The sequence below is a fragment of the Equus quagga genome, chromosome 3, assembly GCF_021613505.1.
Source record: "Equus quagga isolate Etosha38 chromosome 3, UCLA_HA_Equagga_1.0, whole genome shotgun sequence".
Classification (NCBI taxonomy): Eukaryota; Metazoa; Chordata; class Mammalia; order Perissodactyla; family Equidae; genus Equus; species Equus quagga.
Genome location: NC_060269.1, coordinates 8395675 through 8413732, shown reverse-complemented (window position 1 = coordinate 8413732; position 18058 = coordinate 8395675). Strand labels below are relative to the sequence as shown.

General features: G+C 39.0%; 1 protein-coding gene across 1 annotated transcript in view; it reads left to right on the top strand.

The window, feature by feature from the left end:
• Nucleotides 1-4611, top strand: part of ARSJ (arylsulfatase family member J) — a 72140-nt gene extending 67529 nt beyond the window's left edge. The window contains exon 2 of the mRNA XM_046655643.1: nt 2175-4611. Coding sequence (XP_046511599.1) covers nt 2175-3573 — 1399 coding nt within the window. The 3' untranslated portion in view covers nt 3574-4611. The remainder of the gene's footprint in view (nt 1-2174) is intronic.
• The last annotated feature ends 13447 nt before the right edge of the window (nt 4612-18058 follow it).

The window sequence follows — 18058 nt, the reverse complement described above, 5'->3', positions numbered from 1 at the left end:
TTTGATGCTCCAGCAACCCAATATATATCATTATCCCTATTTTACAGGTGTGGAAACTGAGGATCAGAGGGGTTAAGTACTGTCCAAAGTCACACAGCTAATAAGCAGAGGAGCAAATTCAAACCCAGGGCTGTCTGACCCTAAAACCAATACCCTTAACCCACGCCCCAAATTCTACCCCAAACTCCCTCCCATTTGGCCCCAGAAGCTTGAAATCATTTAATTAGGTGCTGCCCTGAAAATCTCTCTTCTGTAGGAGCTGCTGCCAAAACTTTCTGCTGTTGGTTCTAAATTTTCCAAAATGAAAACCATTCTACTCTCCGGAGAAGACAGAAACCGCATAGTTGATTAAAGGCTCTGAACTGTCTGACTGATCTGCCAGCCTTACACCATCTTCTGAAAGCCGCAGACCTCTTCTTTTGTACTCTTTTTTGTGTGCACATTTCCTGTATTTCACACTTTTCAAAAGCCTCAGTTCCTTTGCCTTTAGTTCTAGGTGAGAAAATGCCCAATTTAATTAGAAAGACTCGAATTGGTTAGCGGTTCCATAAACTGAATCGATACTCCAGCCAAGTACATTTTCTGCGTAAGATAATTATTTAGTTAATAACACATGCCCATAAATCCTTCCCTAAATTCTTACCCATGTAGATATCTCTTTGTTAAAATTTCCTCAATGTTTGTATTGATTAGTGTTACCGATTTCTCCTGTCCTTCTACAAAATTAGTGGTTTCACAAGTAAAGGTTTTGGATCCTGAACCGGATCAAAAATTATCGAGGACAATAACACCTTCTGAATTTGGTGCTAAATAATGCTTATGAAATGCTTATTTCTTTGGGGGCTTATTATGTTTTAAATTACCACCACTGTGATAATTGTGAAACTCTGACAGCTAAATGATCAGCAGAGTAGACAGGGCCCATCTGGATGCTGCTTGGCATTAGTGACCAGATATCTCGACAGCTACTAAAAACCATCAACACGTTACTGCGATGGATGCCTCAAAAGAGCTCACAGTTGCATTATGCTATCATTTGAACATTTAAAAATAAATTGAACTATTCACCCAAGGCACCTATAACACATTGGCCTTTCAGGTTAAATCAATTTGAAAAAAGTTTTGTATTTGACCTCAATATTACTCTTTGTAATTTGATTCCAAGAATATTTTCACATTTACCCTAACACTCTCTGCAACTTTCAGTTTCTCAGATTTCTATATTTTCTATTAAAAAGTCTTTTCAAACTTATATAATAAGTATAGAATCAAGTGCTTTTAAAATGTCATGAACTAATAGGCACATCTTGACCCAACTGAAAATTCACACTCTTGTGTGATAATAACCATTCTCTGGAAAAAAGCCCTTGGGAAAAGAACAGTGAGAGAAATTAACATTGACTCAATTTTAGTGTATAGAAAGTGTTAGGGTACCATGTTTTCTTAGACTATATTGTAAGTGAATGTCAGTTTTTTAAAAAGGAAACGCTGTGGGAAACATATGAAAGGATTCATTTCCTGCTATTCTGGGGAAAATGTAATCCTTTCTCAGCAGCAGCTAAAACATTTACTCTAAAATGGTTTTTCAACCATAATGTATTTGAGTCAGAAACATTCTCTTTCTCTTTACAGAGATCTAACAGGTTGGAGACTAATTATAAAATATTTTTGACAAACAGATTTTTGTATAATTTCTGCGTGTATTTTGAGTACTTCAGAATTAGCTTGACATAAATGATCTCAGGAAATGATTTAAGAGCTAATGCGAGGTCCCTAGACTAAAAACAATAAAAATAATAATGATGCTCTGAAATTTATATATCCTTTCTCTTATGTTAGTTTCCTAAGTCATACAACTAATTTTAGTTATAATTAATTTTAATCTTTTAAGATTAAAGTTTACTCAAATTAATTCCGTTACAAGAACTTGAAAAACACTTTGAGATAAGTGATGAAATCTTAGTTTTAAAAGTCCTGATTTAGAGTTAAATGTATTTCGAAGGTTGGATATGAAGCTAATTAGGGAAAGACTTTTGAGTCAATAGTAGAAATGCTAAATTGGTCATATTTTATTTGGGTAAAGTTTCTCTTCATAGAAACATTATTTAAGAATCATTGTTTTATGTAGAATATCTGTTATCCTGCACTGACAACATTTTTACTCTTTCATCAAGGTATCAGATACACACCGGACTTCAGCATTCTATCATAAGACCCACCCAACCCAACTGCTTACCTCTGGACAATGCAACTCTACCTCAGAAGCTGAAGGAGGTTGGATATTCAACACACATGGTTGGAAAATGGCACTTGGGTTTTTACAGGAAAGAATGCATGCCCACCAAGAGAGGATTTGATACCTTTTTTGGTTCCCTCTTGGGAAGTGGTGATTACTATACACACTACAAATGTGACAGTCCCGGGATGTGTGGCTATGACTTGTATGAAAATGACAATGCTGCCTGGGGCTATGACAATGGCATTTACTCCACACAGATGTACACTCAGAGAGTACAGCAAATCTTAGCTTCCCATGACCCCAGAAAGCCTATATTTTTATATATTGCCTACCAAGCTGTTCACTCACCGCTGCAAGCCCCTAGCAGGTATTTTGAACACTACAGATCCATCGTCAACATAAACAGGCGGAGGTATGCTGCCATGCTTTCCTGCTTAGATGAAGCAATCAACAATGTGACTCTGGCTCTAAAGACATATGGTTTCTACAACAACAGCATTATCATCTACTCTTCAGATAATGGCGGTCAACCCACTGCAGGAGGAAGTAACTGGCCTCTCAGAGGCAGCAAAGGAACATACTGGGAAGGGGGGATCCGGGCTGTTGGCTTCGTGCATAGCCCACTTCTGCAAAACAAGGGAACGGTGTGTAAGGAGCTTGTGCACATCACTGACTGGTACCCTACTCTGATTTCACTGGCTGAAGGACAGATTGATGAGGACATTCAACTGGATGGCTATGATATCTGGGAGACCATAAGCGAAGGCCTTCGTTCTCCCCGGGTGGATATTTTGCACAACATTGACCCCATTTATACCAAGGCGAAAAATGGCTCTTTGGCGGCAGGCTATGGGATCTGGAACACTGCGATCCAGTCAGCCATCAGGGTGCAGAACTGGAAACTGCTTACAGGAAACCCTGGGTACAGTGACTGGGTTCCCCCTCAGTCTTTCAGCAACCTGGGGCCAAATCGGTGGCACAACGAACGGATTACCTTGTCCACTGGCAAAAGTGTATGGCTTTTCAACATCACAGCTGACCCGTATGAGAGAGTGGATCTATCTAACCGATATCCTGGAATCGTGAAGAAGCTCCTGCGGAGGCTCTCACAGTACAACAAAACTGCAGTGCCCGTCAGGTACCCCCCCAAAGACCCCAGAAGTAACCCTCGGCTCAATGGAGGAGTCTGGGGACCATGGTATAAAGAGGAAAACAAGAAGAAGAAACCAAGCAAAAAGAAGGCTGAGAAAAAGCAGAAGAAAAGTAAGACAAAGAAGAAAAAGCAGAAAACAGGCTTCTTTCTAAATTGCCCTTCAGGTGTTACTCGAGGATAAGTACCAATTTTTGACTGTCTGGGTAAACTTATGTCAATTCGTTCACCTGTTTTCTAGGGAAACAAGCAAATTTGGCTCCATAATATCACTGCCATAAGCATCAGACTTTTCATGCTGTGCCACTCCAGAGACTTCTGCCACGTGGTTGCCACATGGAAAACTGTTCTTGGTGCCAAAGGTGCTACTCTTGTGAGCCACACTTGTGAGGAGAATGGAGATGCTTATTTCTCTTGCTCCTTTATAGAAGGTGGTCAGGAATGAGTTCAACTGCTGTGCCTCAGTCCGTTGACCAAGCACTAGGCTTTAAATCATTACAAGGGACAATAACCTGCAATCGATGAACATGCTAATTGGATGGGTATTTACAGGGTAGCGTGATTAAAAACTACCTTTGATAAAATATAGTCAAAGACTGCCTCACCTCGAAGGCCTTGAAAAATATATTTTCTTAGTGAATTTTTGTATCTCTATCATATGACACTTGAGTTTTTAAATTAACTCTATTTCATGTATCATTTCCTTTCCTGTGAAAATAAGCTGTTTTTCTCACGTGTGAGCAGCTTGCACCTCATTTGATCATGCATGAGAGAATGGCAGATAAGAATGTTCAAGCACCATGCCAAAACGTGAATGTAACGATTTTCTAAACACTTTAATAGAAAGACATTTCAGCATAAAGTATGTAATTTATTTTTACAGAAAAAATATTAATTATTTTGTTTTCATAAAAGTTATGCAAATGATTTTTAATTATTTTATTTTTATTTTCTACACACCATTAGAAGAATTTTATTTCATATCTTCGAGATTAACAAGCACTGTAATACTATGTTACTGTAATACTGTGTGAATTACAGACTATAAAATGAAAATCATTCAGAAAAAAGGGTAGTCATTATTGTTTGACCATTATTTTGAATGTAATAAGATGAATATATTCCTTACAAATTACTTGGAAATTCAGTGTTTGTACAGAATTGAGAGACAACTTTATTGTTTCTATCATAAACACTTTATTTATGTATCTTAATTATTAAAATGACTTATTTTATGGCACTAGCAAATTTAGTGTGGCTTTTCTGATCTAACTTCTAGATAAAATTGTATTATTCATCTTAACAAACAAAACTCTTTACAAATAGGCAACTGAAGGTATGATTTGCTAACAACCATAGTAATATAATATGGAGTTTGCAAATAAGAGATGTTTCCACTTAGCTATTACATGGAGAAAGATGTTCTCTTGTTAATAAATAACATTTCTAATGATCCTACTCTTTAACAAAGTGGACATGGTGGGGAGATACAGAGAGAAGAAGATATGGATCCCACTTGGGGTAGTTAAAAGTCCAGTCTGGAACTCACACATGCAAACATGATGAGGAGGATTAAAAGAGTAAGATTTGTAATGACAGGTGTCATGGGTCGTCAAGGAGGATAGATAGATGTGGTTCGCGCCGCCCTGGCATTTTCTTTAAAGTGCCCTCTCCTAACTCAGAGGCCTCTAAGCTCATAGTTTACCCTTGAAAACTCACAGAGACCAGGAGCTGTGGCGTGTGAAGTGACACCTGTGATAACAAAATGTGTGTGGTGGTACAGCAGCATTCTGTTAGATACGTTTGTATCAGAATTCGCAGGACTGCCTCTCACAGTTTATAGAAATCTATACAAGAATCTATAGACCATACTGAAATTACTAACATGGACAAAAATGATAAAAAATTGTAATTTTAACATTTCACTTCTAGACTATATCTTTCCATTCATTATATAGGATAAAGTACTGCATCTTGAGTTTGTGTTTTGTTGACTGTATATTTAAATAGCCTTAAAAATCAAAGGCATATTGTCAGTGTTGTTTTTCCTTTCTTAGTGGCACATAGAATAATGATGTGGCTACAATAGATGGTATCTTATAATTCAACAAATAGAGTTACCATTACATTACAAAAGAGTTCTGGGGAAAAATAAGTTCGGGAAATGTGGAATTAAAGGGGTCACTCTAACACAGACTTTCTTAGAGTTTTGAAAATCCTAGTCTGCCTTGTAAGGTCTCTAACAGAAGGAAATTTTTATATGGTATTTTCTAGTTTATTTCATCATGAAACCCTTCTTTATAGCTCATTGCACAGGACTAGGGTTCTGTGGAAGTGATTTGAAAATTGCTGGTGTAAATGTAGAATCTTCTAGAAGTCTCAGCAAGACAAAAAAGGAGCAAAGAGGCAAGTTAGGATTATGAAAATTAACTCACATTTGAACACAGTAGGCATTATGTAACATGTTGTGATTTTTAAATTCTCTATAAATGACCATAACTTTCTCGATGAAAATAAATTAGCCCACAGTCTTCTACATGGAAGTGGCTTCATGGATGCTGTTCACTGTTTCAAAAAGAATATCTGCACATGATGCTGGGTAGACTGCGATTTGAGAGAGGTGTGTGTCTTGCGCTTGTGAAACTGAGATCCAACTCAGTAGTCATGTATAAATAACGAGCAAGAATGTTTCCAAAATGCTGTCAGCAAATGACTAGGTTTTTCAAGATGTCCAGGAAGGAAAATACTGCGCACTTGACGGTTACGCCCTGATCATTAAAACTATGTGAATATTGGACATTTATCCTCAGGTGTCATTCTCCTAAACTGTGATTCTCAGGCTGCATTTCTAGAGCTGTCTGTGGCTCTTTCCAGTGTAAAATGCACCTCTTTTAAAACCTCTGATCCTTTTGTTAGGGTAACAAAGGAAACTTCTGGATTGAAAAATAAGTATCCCATTTGCTTTGTCAGAAAATAACTTGTGGATAGGACTACGTGTCTTGGAAGAGAAAGGATATAAAACATTTTATTCAAATAAAAAACAAACCAACAAAACTTTGCAGTGCCTTTCAGTGGCCTAAAACAGGCACCCAGGTCTGTCAGGCCTGTCCAAACGACTTGTTGCATCTGCGCTTACACACTCTTTTATTGCTTCTTCAAAAATTGAGTAAATGTTACAGTTCGCTTGACCAGGTCTCTTTAAAAATTTTTAAGAATAGAGGAGAAACTGTGCCATTGATAGTCGATAAAGTATACAGTTAGTACATTTCAATATTTGATATCTCAGATACATGAATTTGGCATCAGGAATAACTTTCTAAGCATTTTATTCATGGGAGAATTGAGCACACAAATTGTGAATTTGTCAGTAGCAATCAGACAGTGTGCTGTTGGCAGGAATAAGCCGGCTTGCCAAAAGTAGCAAATAAAATTCCTATGTTATAAATTAATAACTTCATTGTTCCCTCTTAGGGAAAATTACTTATTAAAATTCATTAATTCATTCAACAAATAATTATTAAATCCTAGTACTTGTCAGGCCATGTTCCAGATGCTTGGGATGCATCAATGAACAAAATAGATAAAAATTCTTAACCATGTGCAGGTTGTGTGCTAGCTGAGTTAGGCAGACAGTAAATAGTCAACGTAACTAATTAGTGCATTATATACACTATAAAGTAGCATGAGGGAGAAAGAGTAGATCAGGGTAAGAGGCGGACTCATTCAAGGCCAAGTGTATCCATCCACTCATTCAGCGTTTATTAAGTGCCACATGTAATGACACACGCTGGATATGGTGACAGGTAACATGGAACAGGGTCCTGCCTTCAGGTCGTGTACATCCCCTGGGGGACACAGCCACAAATCAATAACCAAACACCCTCCTCTCCCCCACCTTTCTTTCCTCCTTGATCTTTCTCCACAGCACTTACTACCCTTTACTATATTTCATATTTCATTTACACACTTTCTTGATTCTGTCGCCAGAGGATGAGCTTCTTCAGAAAAGTGATTCATGTCTGCTGTTTACATCTGCATTGCCAGGATATAAAACAACGCCTGGCTCATAGTCAACCCTTGATATATATTGGTTGAATGAATAAATAAAATAATAACAGAAAATATCCATATATTCAGATATTTGCTGGATTTCCATTTTCCATTTCTTACACAGGATTTCACAGTTGAAAATAGAATTAATCATCCTTAGTAACTTTCTTCATAATAATAGGAATGATGTGAAATGCAGACATTTCTAACACTATAAAAACATGTCTTATAATTTATGGTTACAGGAACAGAGTGTTATAGCAAAAGCCAAGTAAAAATCACGCAAAATTAAGAGCAAATTTTATCTATACAAACTTTATTGCCCAACATGGTAGAACACGATTATTCTAACACTGCTTTGAATACTACAGAATACATTCACTTAAATGAGAGTTTCCAGAAAGGAGAGATGGAGGCTTAAATTGTGAATAATTCTTTGTAGCAAGTTGTGAAAGGGAAAAATATAAATAGCAAATAAACCTCTGTCTTCATAGAATTATGAAGCCACATGGACTACACCTCACATGCTTGGGTATTTTATTACAAAGCTCTCCCATTTGGCAGAGCAGGAATTCTGCTTCTTTAAAGATATGACTTTCTTAAGCATTTTATTGGTTGTAGCCTCTCCGTGAAGTCCATTGATTTGTCAGCTCTGGCAGTATTAAACACAGGACAGCAGAATGTGGTCCTTGGGAGTTAGGCAGACAAACATATTTACCTGAGGTTCCATTTCACAGCTATGATTTGAAATTTCCTTCCTCTCAAATTTGCTACAATCCCATAATATTCTTGGTCAACTGATTTATGCTATTTTGTGTAAAATCAATCCCAACAATTGAAAATGAGCAAGAGAATAGGCTCATTGGAAATGTTGAAATATTCACTCTTGGCAAAAACTCTGTAGCTGATCATTATAAAAGGGGACCATCTTATGTCATGAATCAAAGTAAAATTTGTCCTTCAGAATAAAAATCCAAAAACAATTTTCAATATGACATATTAATCTCTCTAGAAACAATACTTTAAGAATTAACGTTCCTTCAGCCTTGAGAGCTGTGAATGACCGCCGAATACTTTCACCTGAACTTGTAAATCCTAAACAACTACGAGAAAAAAGTTTTCTATGACCAAGGTTAAAAAAAAACCCACGAAACCTTGATTTTATTTAGTATCTGAAACTGTATTTTCTCCTGTCCTCATCACCAGAACATCCAGAGACTCCTTTTCAGCAAAAGTAACAGCACAACTCATCAGTCATGGAGACTCATTCTGTCTCGAATCCATGTCCTGCTAACATTTCTCTATTTTTAGCTTTTCTTGACTGACATAATCAATCCCCTCTAGCACCTGGGAGGGAGGGAATTACAAGCATTTACCATCTACTTAATTTCTACTATGCATTCAGACTTAGTAGCAACAAGACATGGGAGTTCAGAGTGGGTCACCGCAAAACATGTCACCTTGGCATATTGATTATCTTTAGTTAAAGACACTTGAGAAGCAACAGGTGCAAGAAGGGCACTCTGACCTTCCTTTGTCTTCCTGAAAGCAGGACATAAACCTCCCGTGTGAAAGGTGCCCTCCTTGTGCCAGGAGGAAGGAAGACATTCCTATCACCGGAGAAGGGGAGTCGAGGCTGAGAGAATCCGTACAAACTTGTTAACTAACCCTCATCTTTCCAGTCACTTTTCCACAATTCACTGTCCTCGCCCAAACCTCTTCGTCTTGTCACGTTCTCAGAATTTACTACCCTTTGTCCAACCTCACACATAAGCGTTCAGCTCTAACTGCTTCTTTGTGTTTACATTTTCCTGTGAAGGCGGCCACGTACATGTAAAATTAAAATATACAGGCTTTTTATTACACTTGTTTTTCTTTTCTTCAGGTTTTGCTTAAAGCCCTAAGAGTTAATTTAGCATTTCAAAGATTGCAGTCACAGCTGCCAGGGTAAGCTATTACATCCCAGCTGGAGAGGTGGCTGCAGAGACAGTCAGACCAGGTGAGGGGATGAGTGGAGGTTTCCCCCTTATTTTTGGCTGTGGTTCCATGCCTGTGCTCTTCTCAGCGTCTGGGCTATGGCCGGGCTGTTTCTTTCCGTCCTCTCACCCACAGCCATGGCTCCACATTTTACCTTCTGGGCGCCTTTATCATCCATTTCTGAGTCTCACACCCCTCCCTGCACTGCACTAGGCACATAGATACCTGTGTCCCCCAGAGTATTAACATCTGAATCCCTCCCGTCCTGAAGTCCCAGGCATGAAGGGACAGGTGTGTAGAGCCACCGCAATCCCTGGAAACAAGAAGCCCTGAGCCCCACCCCTAAACCTTAAGGCAGCCGAGATCAGGGTGGAAGGGGAGTGAGGGACCTGGGGAAGCAGATGAAGTGTGTCCACAGGAATAAGTGAGTGTCATCTCCCTTCAGGTTCAAGGCCCTTAGCGGCTGCAGTGCCCAAAGCCTGCCTTCAGCTTGGGGAACTAATTAATGCTTCCTCCTGTCCGGAGGAGAGGGCAAGGAGCAAAGTCACTTCTACTGTTTTGGCCTACCCAAAGCCCACCTTTGGGAACTCCTGCTCTTTCTCATCTAGCACAGGGGGAGAGCAACAGCGACGTCACATTCTCTACCCACCCACAGCCTAATTTGGGGACTTCCTGGACCCTTTCCTCCCGGGCCTGGACAAGAAAGCAAAAACCAAAAGCACCATTTGGGCTGCTTGTTCCAATCCTACTCCGTGTCCTCAGCCAACAGATGTCTTCCAGTCCTTTCCACACATCAGCTACTGGTCTCTGTTGACTTCTCTCAAATCCTGTGAGTCAGCCTATGGGGTTCTCCCCTGTCTCTTCCAGCAAACCTTGTTTCAAACAGGATCTCATCCTTGTCAACAAAATTAATACATTTTTACTTTGTGTATTTCTTCATTGTTATCCTGAAAGCAGCCAGGAAGTGGCTGGAGCAGAGATCAGCATCATTAATGTTACTTACTACAGTGACTTCACCAATTTCACAGAGGTGACACAGTGAGAGCCACATGTTTAGGACTGCATGCCTAGGAGTGTCTCACAGGAGGGGAACCCTGAAATTATGAATCTGGGGTTTTATATAGAAACAGGATAGCTCCTTTTCCCTCCTCCATTCCTGAGAGAGAAAGAAATCTTTGCTCCCTAGTGTTTTACATCCTTCATAAATGAATGTAAATGAATTCTCTCAGGAAGACAGACGGGAAGTGTGTACCCCAAGTGCAGAGCATTTGGCTCTGAAAGATGTAAGTTTCAACACCCTTTGAGTGCAGGTCGTTCCAGGTCTAACACCTTTTAACTTCCGATGCTTGTGGCTTAACATAGGTGTCAGTAACGTTTTCTTAGAAAGCCCTAACTGTGCAGAACCATGAAAATATTCACTTCCTGACACAGATCAGTGGCTGCCTGTGGCTAGGGGTTGGAGTGGGTATTGACAACAAACAGGTATGAGGGACACTTCAGGAGTGAAGTATTTTAAAACTGAATTGTGGGGATGATTTTACAACTGCATAATGTACTACAACTCAGTGAACTGTATACTTGCCATGAAAAACTTCTGTGGTACGTAAATTATGCCTGAACAAAGCTATTAAATGCAAGCCACAGATTGAGAGAATTATTTATAATAACTAGAACTTAACAAAAGATCAGTTTCCAGAATATATCATGATCTCCTACAAATCAAAAGAAAAAAACAGAACGGTCCCTCACAAAAGATGACACCGAAATTGCCAAAAAATATATGAAAATGTGCTCAAAGTCATTGGGCATTCAGGAAACACAAATTAAATTCATAATGCTGTAGCACTACAGACCCACTGGAAGGCTAAAATGAAAAAGAGAAAACCACGTGTTGGTGAGTAGGAGGAACGTCGGGGTAAGAGTGTTGCTGAGGTGTAAATTGGTGTGACTGTGTTAGAAAACTGTGTGGTTGTATCAATGAAAATTGAACATACACATCCCCATGACCCAGGTGTTTCACTCCCAGGTACATACCCAAGAGAAACATTTATAGCTCTTCACCAAAAGTCACACAAAGGAATAGTCATAGTAGCACTCTTTACAGCACCCCAAATATCTACCAGTGGTAGAATGCATAACTAAATTGTGGTATACACACTCATAAAAAGGAAAACACTCTGTTCTTCCACTCTACTCTCCCCAATACTTCTGACATCAGATGTGTAGGGTTTTCCACACCAAGCAACACTCCAATTCTTGATGGACGCCACCTGGGCATTCTACGTTTTAACTCAGTTCTGACGCAAGCTGCCTGGAGTTAACACAGATCCCACCGGTGAAGGGCGTAGTTCGACAAGACTGCCCCACCCCCGACTTCTGACGCCAATCACAAGTCCAGGCCTCCCGTAGTACCTCTGGCCGACAAGCTGTAAATCGAGGATTCCCATAACTCCCTCTTCAGGTTCAATAATTTGCTAGAAGGGCTCATAGAACTCAGAAAAACAGTTTACTTATTAGATTAATGGTTTATTATAAAAGGATACAACTCAGGAATAGCCAAATGGAAAAGATGCAAAGGGCAAGGTGTGAGGAAGGGACACAAAGCTTGCATGCCCTCTCCTGCTAGCCACACCAGCCAGCACCTCCTTGTGTTCAGCAGCCCATAAGCTCTCTGAATCCCTTAGGGCTTTTTATGGAGGCTTCATTTCATAAACATGATCGGTGAAATCATGGGCCACTGATGATTAACTCAAACTCCAGCCCCTCTCCCCTCCTCAAGGTCAGGAGGTGGGGCTGAAAGTTCCTCTAATCACGTGGTTGGTTCCCCTGGCAACCAGCCCCCATCCTTAGGGGCCTTCCAAAAGTCACCTCATTAACATAAATTTAGATGTGGTGGAAAGGGATTTGCTGTGAATGAGAAAAGACACTCTTTCACCTTTATCACTCCAGAGCTATTTCAAGAGGCAGGAACTAAAACCAGATATTACAACAAAAGTTATCCTGAAAGCATAAGGCTCTTATCACTTAGGAAATTACAAGGGTTTGAGAAGTTCTGGCCAGAAGCTGGTAGGAAAACCAAAATATGTATTTCTTATCAAAACACAATATCACATTCATATAATGGAGTGTTATCCCGTACAGGGAGAAGTGTTGGGAGATTCCTGGAAGGGGTACAGGTGGGTCTTCTGCAGTTTGGTTAATATTTTATCTCGGTGCTGCTGATGGGAGTATGTTCACTTTTTAAAAATTCATTGAGCTACCCACCTAAGGTTTGTGTACTTTTATGCATTTTGTTATACTTCTCACCAACCCCACCACCACCAGAGTCTACCATATATATAATAGGCAAGTCTACTGTGTGCTTACCCGGGGACACAGTAATTTCACTCCCAGATATTTACCCAAATCTAGTGATAAAACTAATAGGTACCTAAGCAGAGTGTGAAAATAAATGAAGGAAATCTCATTCAACATGGAGTCAGGAAGCCCTGAAGGGGGAGCTCTCAGCAGGTGCCTTCTGTCTCAGCTTCCTTTACATTCCAGGGCAGGAGGAATCTTACTTTACCTGCCTGGGCAGGAGGAAGGAAGACCCCCTTGCCCAGCAACAACCCAGCCAATGAGAAGCCACCGCTACTCAGCCAATGAGAAGTCATCACAACCCTGAAACTCTTGCTCTCCTCCTCCAATGGACTTTTGTTCAAAACAGCCCCTCCCAACTTCTTCTTTTCCTCTGTAAAAGCAAGTCCTTCTCCTCTGTTCTCTGGACTAGCCTATGGTATTCCACAGTTTGCATTTCCCAAATTGCAATTCCTCAGTCATTCCCAATAAACTCACTTTTTTCTTAAATAAAATTGCTCTTGCTCTGTTTAAGGTTGACAAGAGTGTCTTGCACATTGTAGTTTTCAATTAAAGTTGAACACGGAAAAAAATGGCCTAATATACTCACCTAATATTTTAATCATTTTTTTTGGCATGTTAACCTCCATGCGGAAGTTAGTGGGACCTAAATAAGCATTGCCCCATTACACGTTATAGATGACTGGCACCAGGGGTCAGGCCAGCAGGTGTCTTTCAGCTGGTTGAAGCTGTATGTAACTAATGTAACTTAACCGCTAGGCCACAGTGCTGACCCACTATAATTTTTAATTACTCAAATCCAATTCCTGGTGCCGGCCCCGTGCTGCAGCAGTTAAGTTCACACGTTCTGCTTCTCAGCAGCCTGGGGTTCGCTGGTTCAGATTCCGGATGCGGACCTAGCACCGCTTGGCAAAAGCCATGCTGTGGTAGGCATCCCGCATATAAAGTAGAGGAAGATGGGCATGGATGTTAGCTCAGGGCCAGTCTTCCTCAGCAAAAAGAGAGGGATTGGTAGTGGTTAGCTCAGGGCTAATCTTCCTCAAAAAAAAAAAAAAAATCCAGTTTCTTTAAAATTAAGTCATGAAACTGAGACAATGTGAATAATCATATTGAATGGTAAGTACAATCAAATCTGTATATGCTTTTATTTCACAATTGATTCATATCACATAATCACAGTTCGAACTCAATTCCAATCAAAATTACTAATAAATATAAATTTGAAGTTAAAAGCCATGGGTCCTGCATATATAACTTTCTGATTATATGACGCTCTACTGAGAAAACATGAAGTCCTCTTAAATCCCTCTCTATTGTTCCTGCCTTTCCATTCTTCTATTTCTCTGCCCTGCTCCTCCAACCCCACCGCTATTTATTCTGCTTATTTATCTATCTTTCACTCCTCTTTGGCTCTTTTCTCTTTCTCATCCTTATCTTTCCTTCCCTCTCTTTCAATAAATATAATCTGTTCAATCTCTCTAAAAACTAACCCAACGTACTTATTGAAATTTAATACTATTTTCTATTAGTTCTGTGCACCTACCTTTAAAAAAATTTGAGCAAACTTTCATATTAGGATGCATTGTACCAAATAGCCACATATATTCCAACCTAATATAAGAATGATAAGGATTATTGATTGAAAGTTAGTATTTTTACCTACCTTCAAAGACAGTGATTATCTTTCAACAATAGATAACTTTATTTACTATTGCTAGATTTATAAGTATCTTTGTTAATATATCCATATGTTAAATTATAATCACATGTTTGCTTGACTTATGGTTCCCAGAACTAATTACATCTGTTACCGGGTATCAAATAATAAAATGCTTTTGCAGCTCAAAAATCTGTCATATTTCCTAGTTGAAAAAGGCACATAGTGACAGAATGTTAATTAATTTTAAGTGAATTCATGTTAACACTGTTGAAGGGGTTCAGAACAAGCTTCCCCAAAATGTGCCACTTTGGCATGTGGACTATTTTGAGTTGAAGGCAATCAAGACCCAGGAGACTCAAGAAAAATGTTTCCCTCTCCACTAACTACCCATTAAGTATTTAGACGAGGGGCCGGACCCAGACAGAGAGCTACTACCAGAGAGAACTTTCTATCTGAATGACTTATATGTGTGGCAGGTCAAATCACCAAGCATCGGCTCTTCTTATCCTCCTGTGAATTACCCTCCTCCCCTTTGAAGTCTCAGGCCCCTATGCCATTCCTTAGCTCAAAATGGCATATAAGACTCAACTTCCAACTTGTCCTGGGGTCTCATTGTCTTCATGGGTCCCTTGTACATACATAACTAAATTTATTTTTCTCTTGCTAATCTGTCTTATATCAGTTTGGTTATTAGACTAGCCAAAGAGACTACAAGGGTAGAGGAAAAATCTTTCCTCCCCTATATCCTGCACAATAAAATAATAAACAAGGCTCTGCTTTGTGGACTGTGAATTATTAATATTTGTATTATTTACTGTTTGCCTGAATTTCAATATTTTGATATATGTGATCATTTTTGTAAGTAAAATTGATGCGAGATTTACTTTAAATACTGTGAACCAATAGATGAATCACCATATTCTATTACACTGTATTAATCCCTTTAAGCAAAAAGTAGTTTATTAAATTATATTCTACTAAATTCCAGCATTGACGCATTTGTCAAATTACCTAACCTATGCTGTATTACAGGATAATTTTAGTGGAATATATTTTTAATTATTATAAACTGTCTTAAGTTGACTGGTAAATTTAAAGAAACAGTAGCTATTTTATGAGTTACCTAGTTCTACCTCTAAATTTCACCTAACTGCTCTTTTTAACAACAAAGTAATAGTTTCAATAGGCTTCAAGCTACTAATACATCATATTCCTCTTTTTCCCTCTAAACATCATTTGACCATTTTTCTACCATGAATTATCCTGTTTCCTTTACAATTCTTGAATAAATCTTGGGGTGTTTTTTTACAATATGAAAATGTTCTAATTTCCTTATAACTTGTTATTAGTGCCAATTTACTCCATAATTTATTTATCCTTTCTCTTTTGACATTTATCTTTAAAATTCCTTTGTAAGCAGCTAGTGATTGAGCCGAGGCATTTCATTAGCTGATCTGGATGCTGTACATGCTCATGAAATACTGCCAAGTCAATCTTTGAAAATTTTCCCTGTTGTTGCCTGTCTTTTCTCTTACACTAAAAAGTGTTGTGCATACCATTTACGTGCAAAATATAAATTTCTGAAATCTGACTTCCAAAGTTTATCATCTCAGTTTCTTAAAGTGAAGGAACTTGAGCACATAGGTTTCAGCTATGGTTCAAATGTTCTAACAGCTCATCTTAGAAAATGTACTATTAATATTGTTACTATTATTATTTAACATCTCTTTTGAGAACCTTCAAGCTTCCTTCAGGATATGAGTGTACCTTATAAATAACGAGCAGTGGGTGGAATTTACTATGCTGAAACCATTCACCCAGTTCTCACCTCACATTCATAACGTGTCATCGTTGAAACTCTCCAGGAGTCTGACATTAAACCAGTAGGAGCAAATGAACTTCTTATAGTTGTGTGTGAAAAGAGAAAGAATGCCTGTTTCATAAAAACCTCAGTAACTTCATTTCATTTATTTTACTCCCTTTCTCTGGGTCAGACAACCAGTCTTGATACAGAAGTGGAAGAAAAATAGGTAGCCAGGGGCTTCACAGGGCTTGTGTATATCCTCTATAGAGAAAAACACAAAACACAGAAATCTTTTTACTTAGATCCAGGTCTTCTATTTTTTTGTTTTTGTTTTTTTCCAAAATGAGAAACATGAGAACTTGGTAGGAAAATTGTATTCTCTTAGATCAGTCATTGGTACAGGGCCCTAGTTTTCTACAAAAAGAGAAGTCTGGACTAAATCAAAACAAGACAGCAAAAGGCAAAATTGACTTTTCACAAATCACAATGTTTAAAGTAGATGTCACTGATGCCCTTGAGCTTGGCGCACCCCTCAGGAGTCTCACCTGAGGTTCGCGTCGTCCTTTGGCTGTTGTGCTTAATGGAGCAATGAACAATAAAAAGCCTGAAATAACCAAATATGAGTTCAACCTCTCTTCTCCTCTCAAACCTCACAGTTACTCCCCACCTTGGACAGACTCGACCAGGGGAAGGCGCCATTCCTCGTTGTTCATAAAAATACAAAGCAATGTGTGCATAATCACAAATAATGATAAGATGTTATTATTACTACTAACAATAAAAGTACATTGTTACTATTATTATATACTATAGTTAATAATAGAAGTACCATTACTAAGAGGCATATTTAAACATATCTCATTGTTAAATACATTGTAAGAGGCATTAGCTTAAATTCATTCAAGCTCAAGAAGAGATTAAAATGTTTTTAAAACTGCCACAGGTCACTCAAAAGCAAACCTAAGACTAACAGACCGAAATTCCTGAGAAGCGAGTTGCAGCTCAAGATAAGCAAGAACTTTGTAGAAATTAGTGCAGCTTTCACCGGAATGTGATAGACTTGGAAGACATGTTTCCTGTTATGGAAAGAAATCTAAGCTAAGTGGAATCACTACATGCGAGGGACATATCCAGACCCTGTGTGTTAATAAGCAGCAGGAGAGTCGTCCACACTGCAGACTGCTATGATAGTTTGGGTCCAAAGCCACCTTACACGGTGACCAGAAAAGTGAGCTCCCTTCACTTCTCAGTCCGAGGTGCCTTCCCAGCGGCGATTCTAACGAACACAGAGCGGTTGTGAATATGCAGGTACCCTATTTATTTGTTTTCCCCAACTTCAACTGAAATCAGTGGAAAAAACAGCGGATTTAAGCCATACTCAGAAGCTCAGGAGCATACGGGCTCGACTTCTCTCTTTGGAACATAACTCAATTTTCTCTCTCAAGACATGGTCTTTTGTCAATGGCATCAACCTGTCCCAAACTCTTTTCCAAATCTATCTCCAAAGGAGACAGGGCTCCCTCCAATTATCTTTGACTCCCTGCTCATGTTCCTTCCTCATTACAATATCTGAGCATAAGAAGACACCCCTGTTGCTAGGGCAACCTAAATGCACAATTCCTTTCCTTAAAACCCACACTACCTGCTCAAATTCCCTCCGTGTTCTTGGCTCACCTCAATTTGGTATCATTAAAAGGTGAGCGCCCTGCAGTTTCCCCTTCTTATTGTGCCTGTTTTTGACACGGTCTTGCTGATCTAAACTCTTTTCCTTTGATTCACTGACATTTTATTTTTTATCAGCTAATTCAAATATATTTCCCC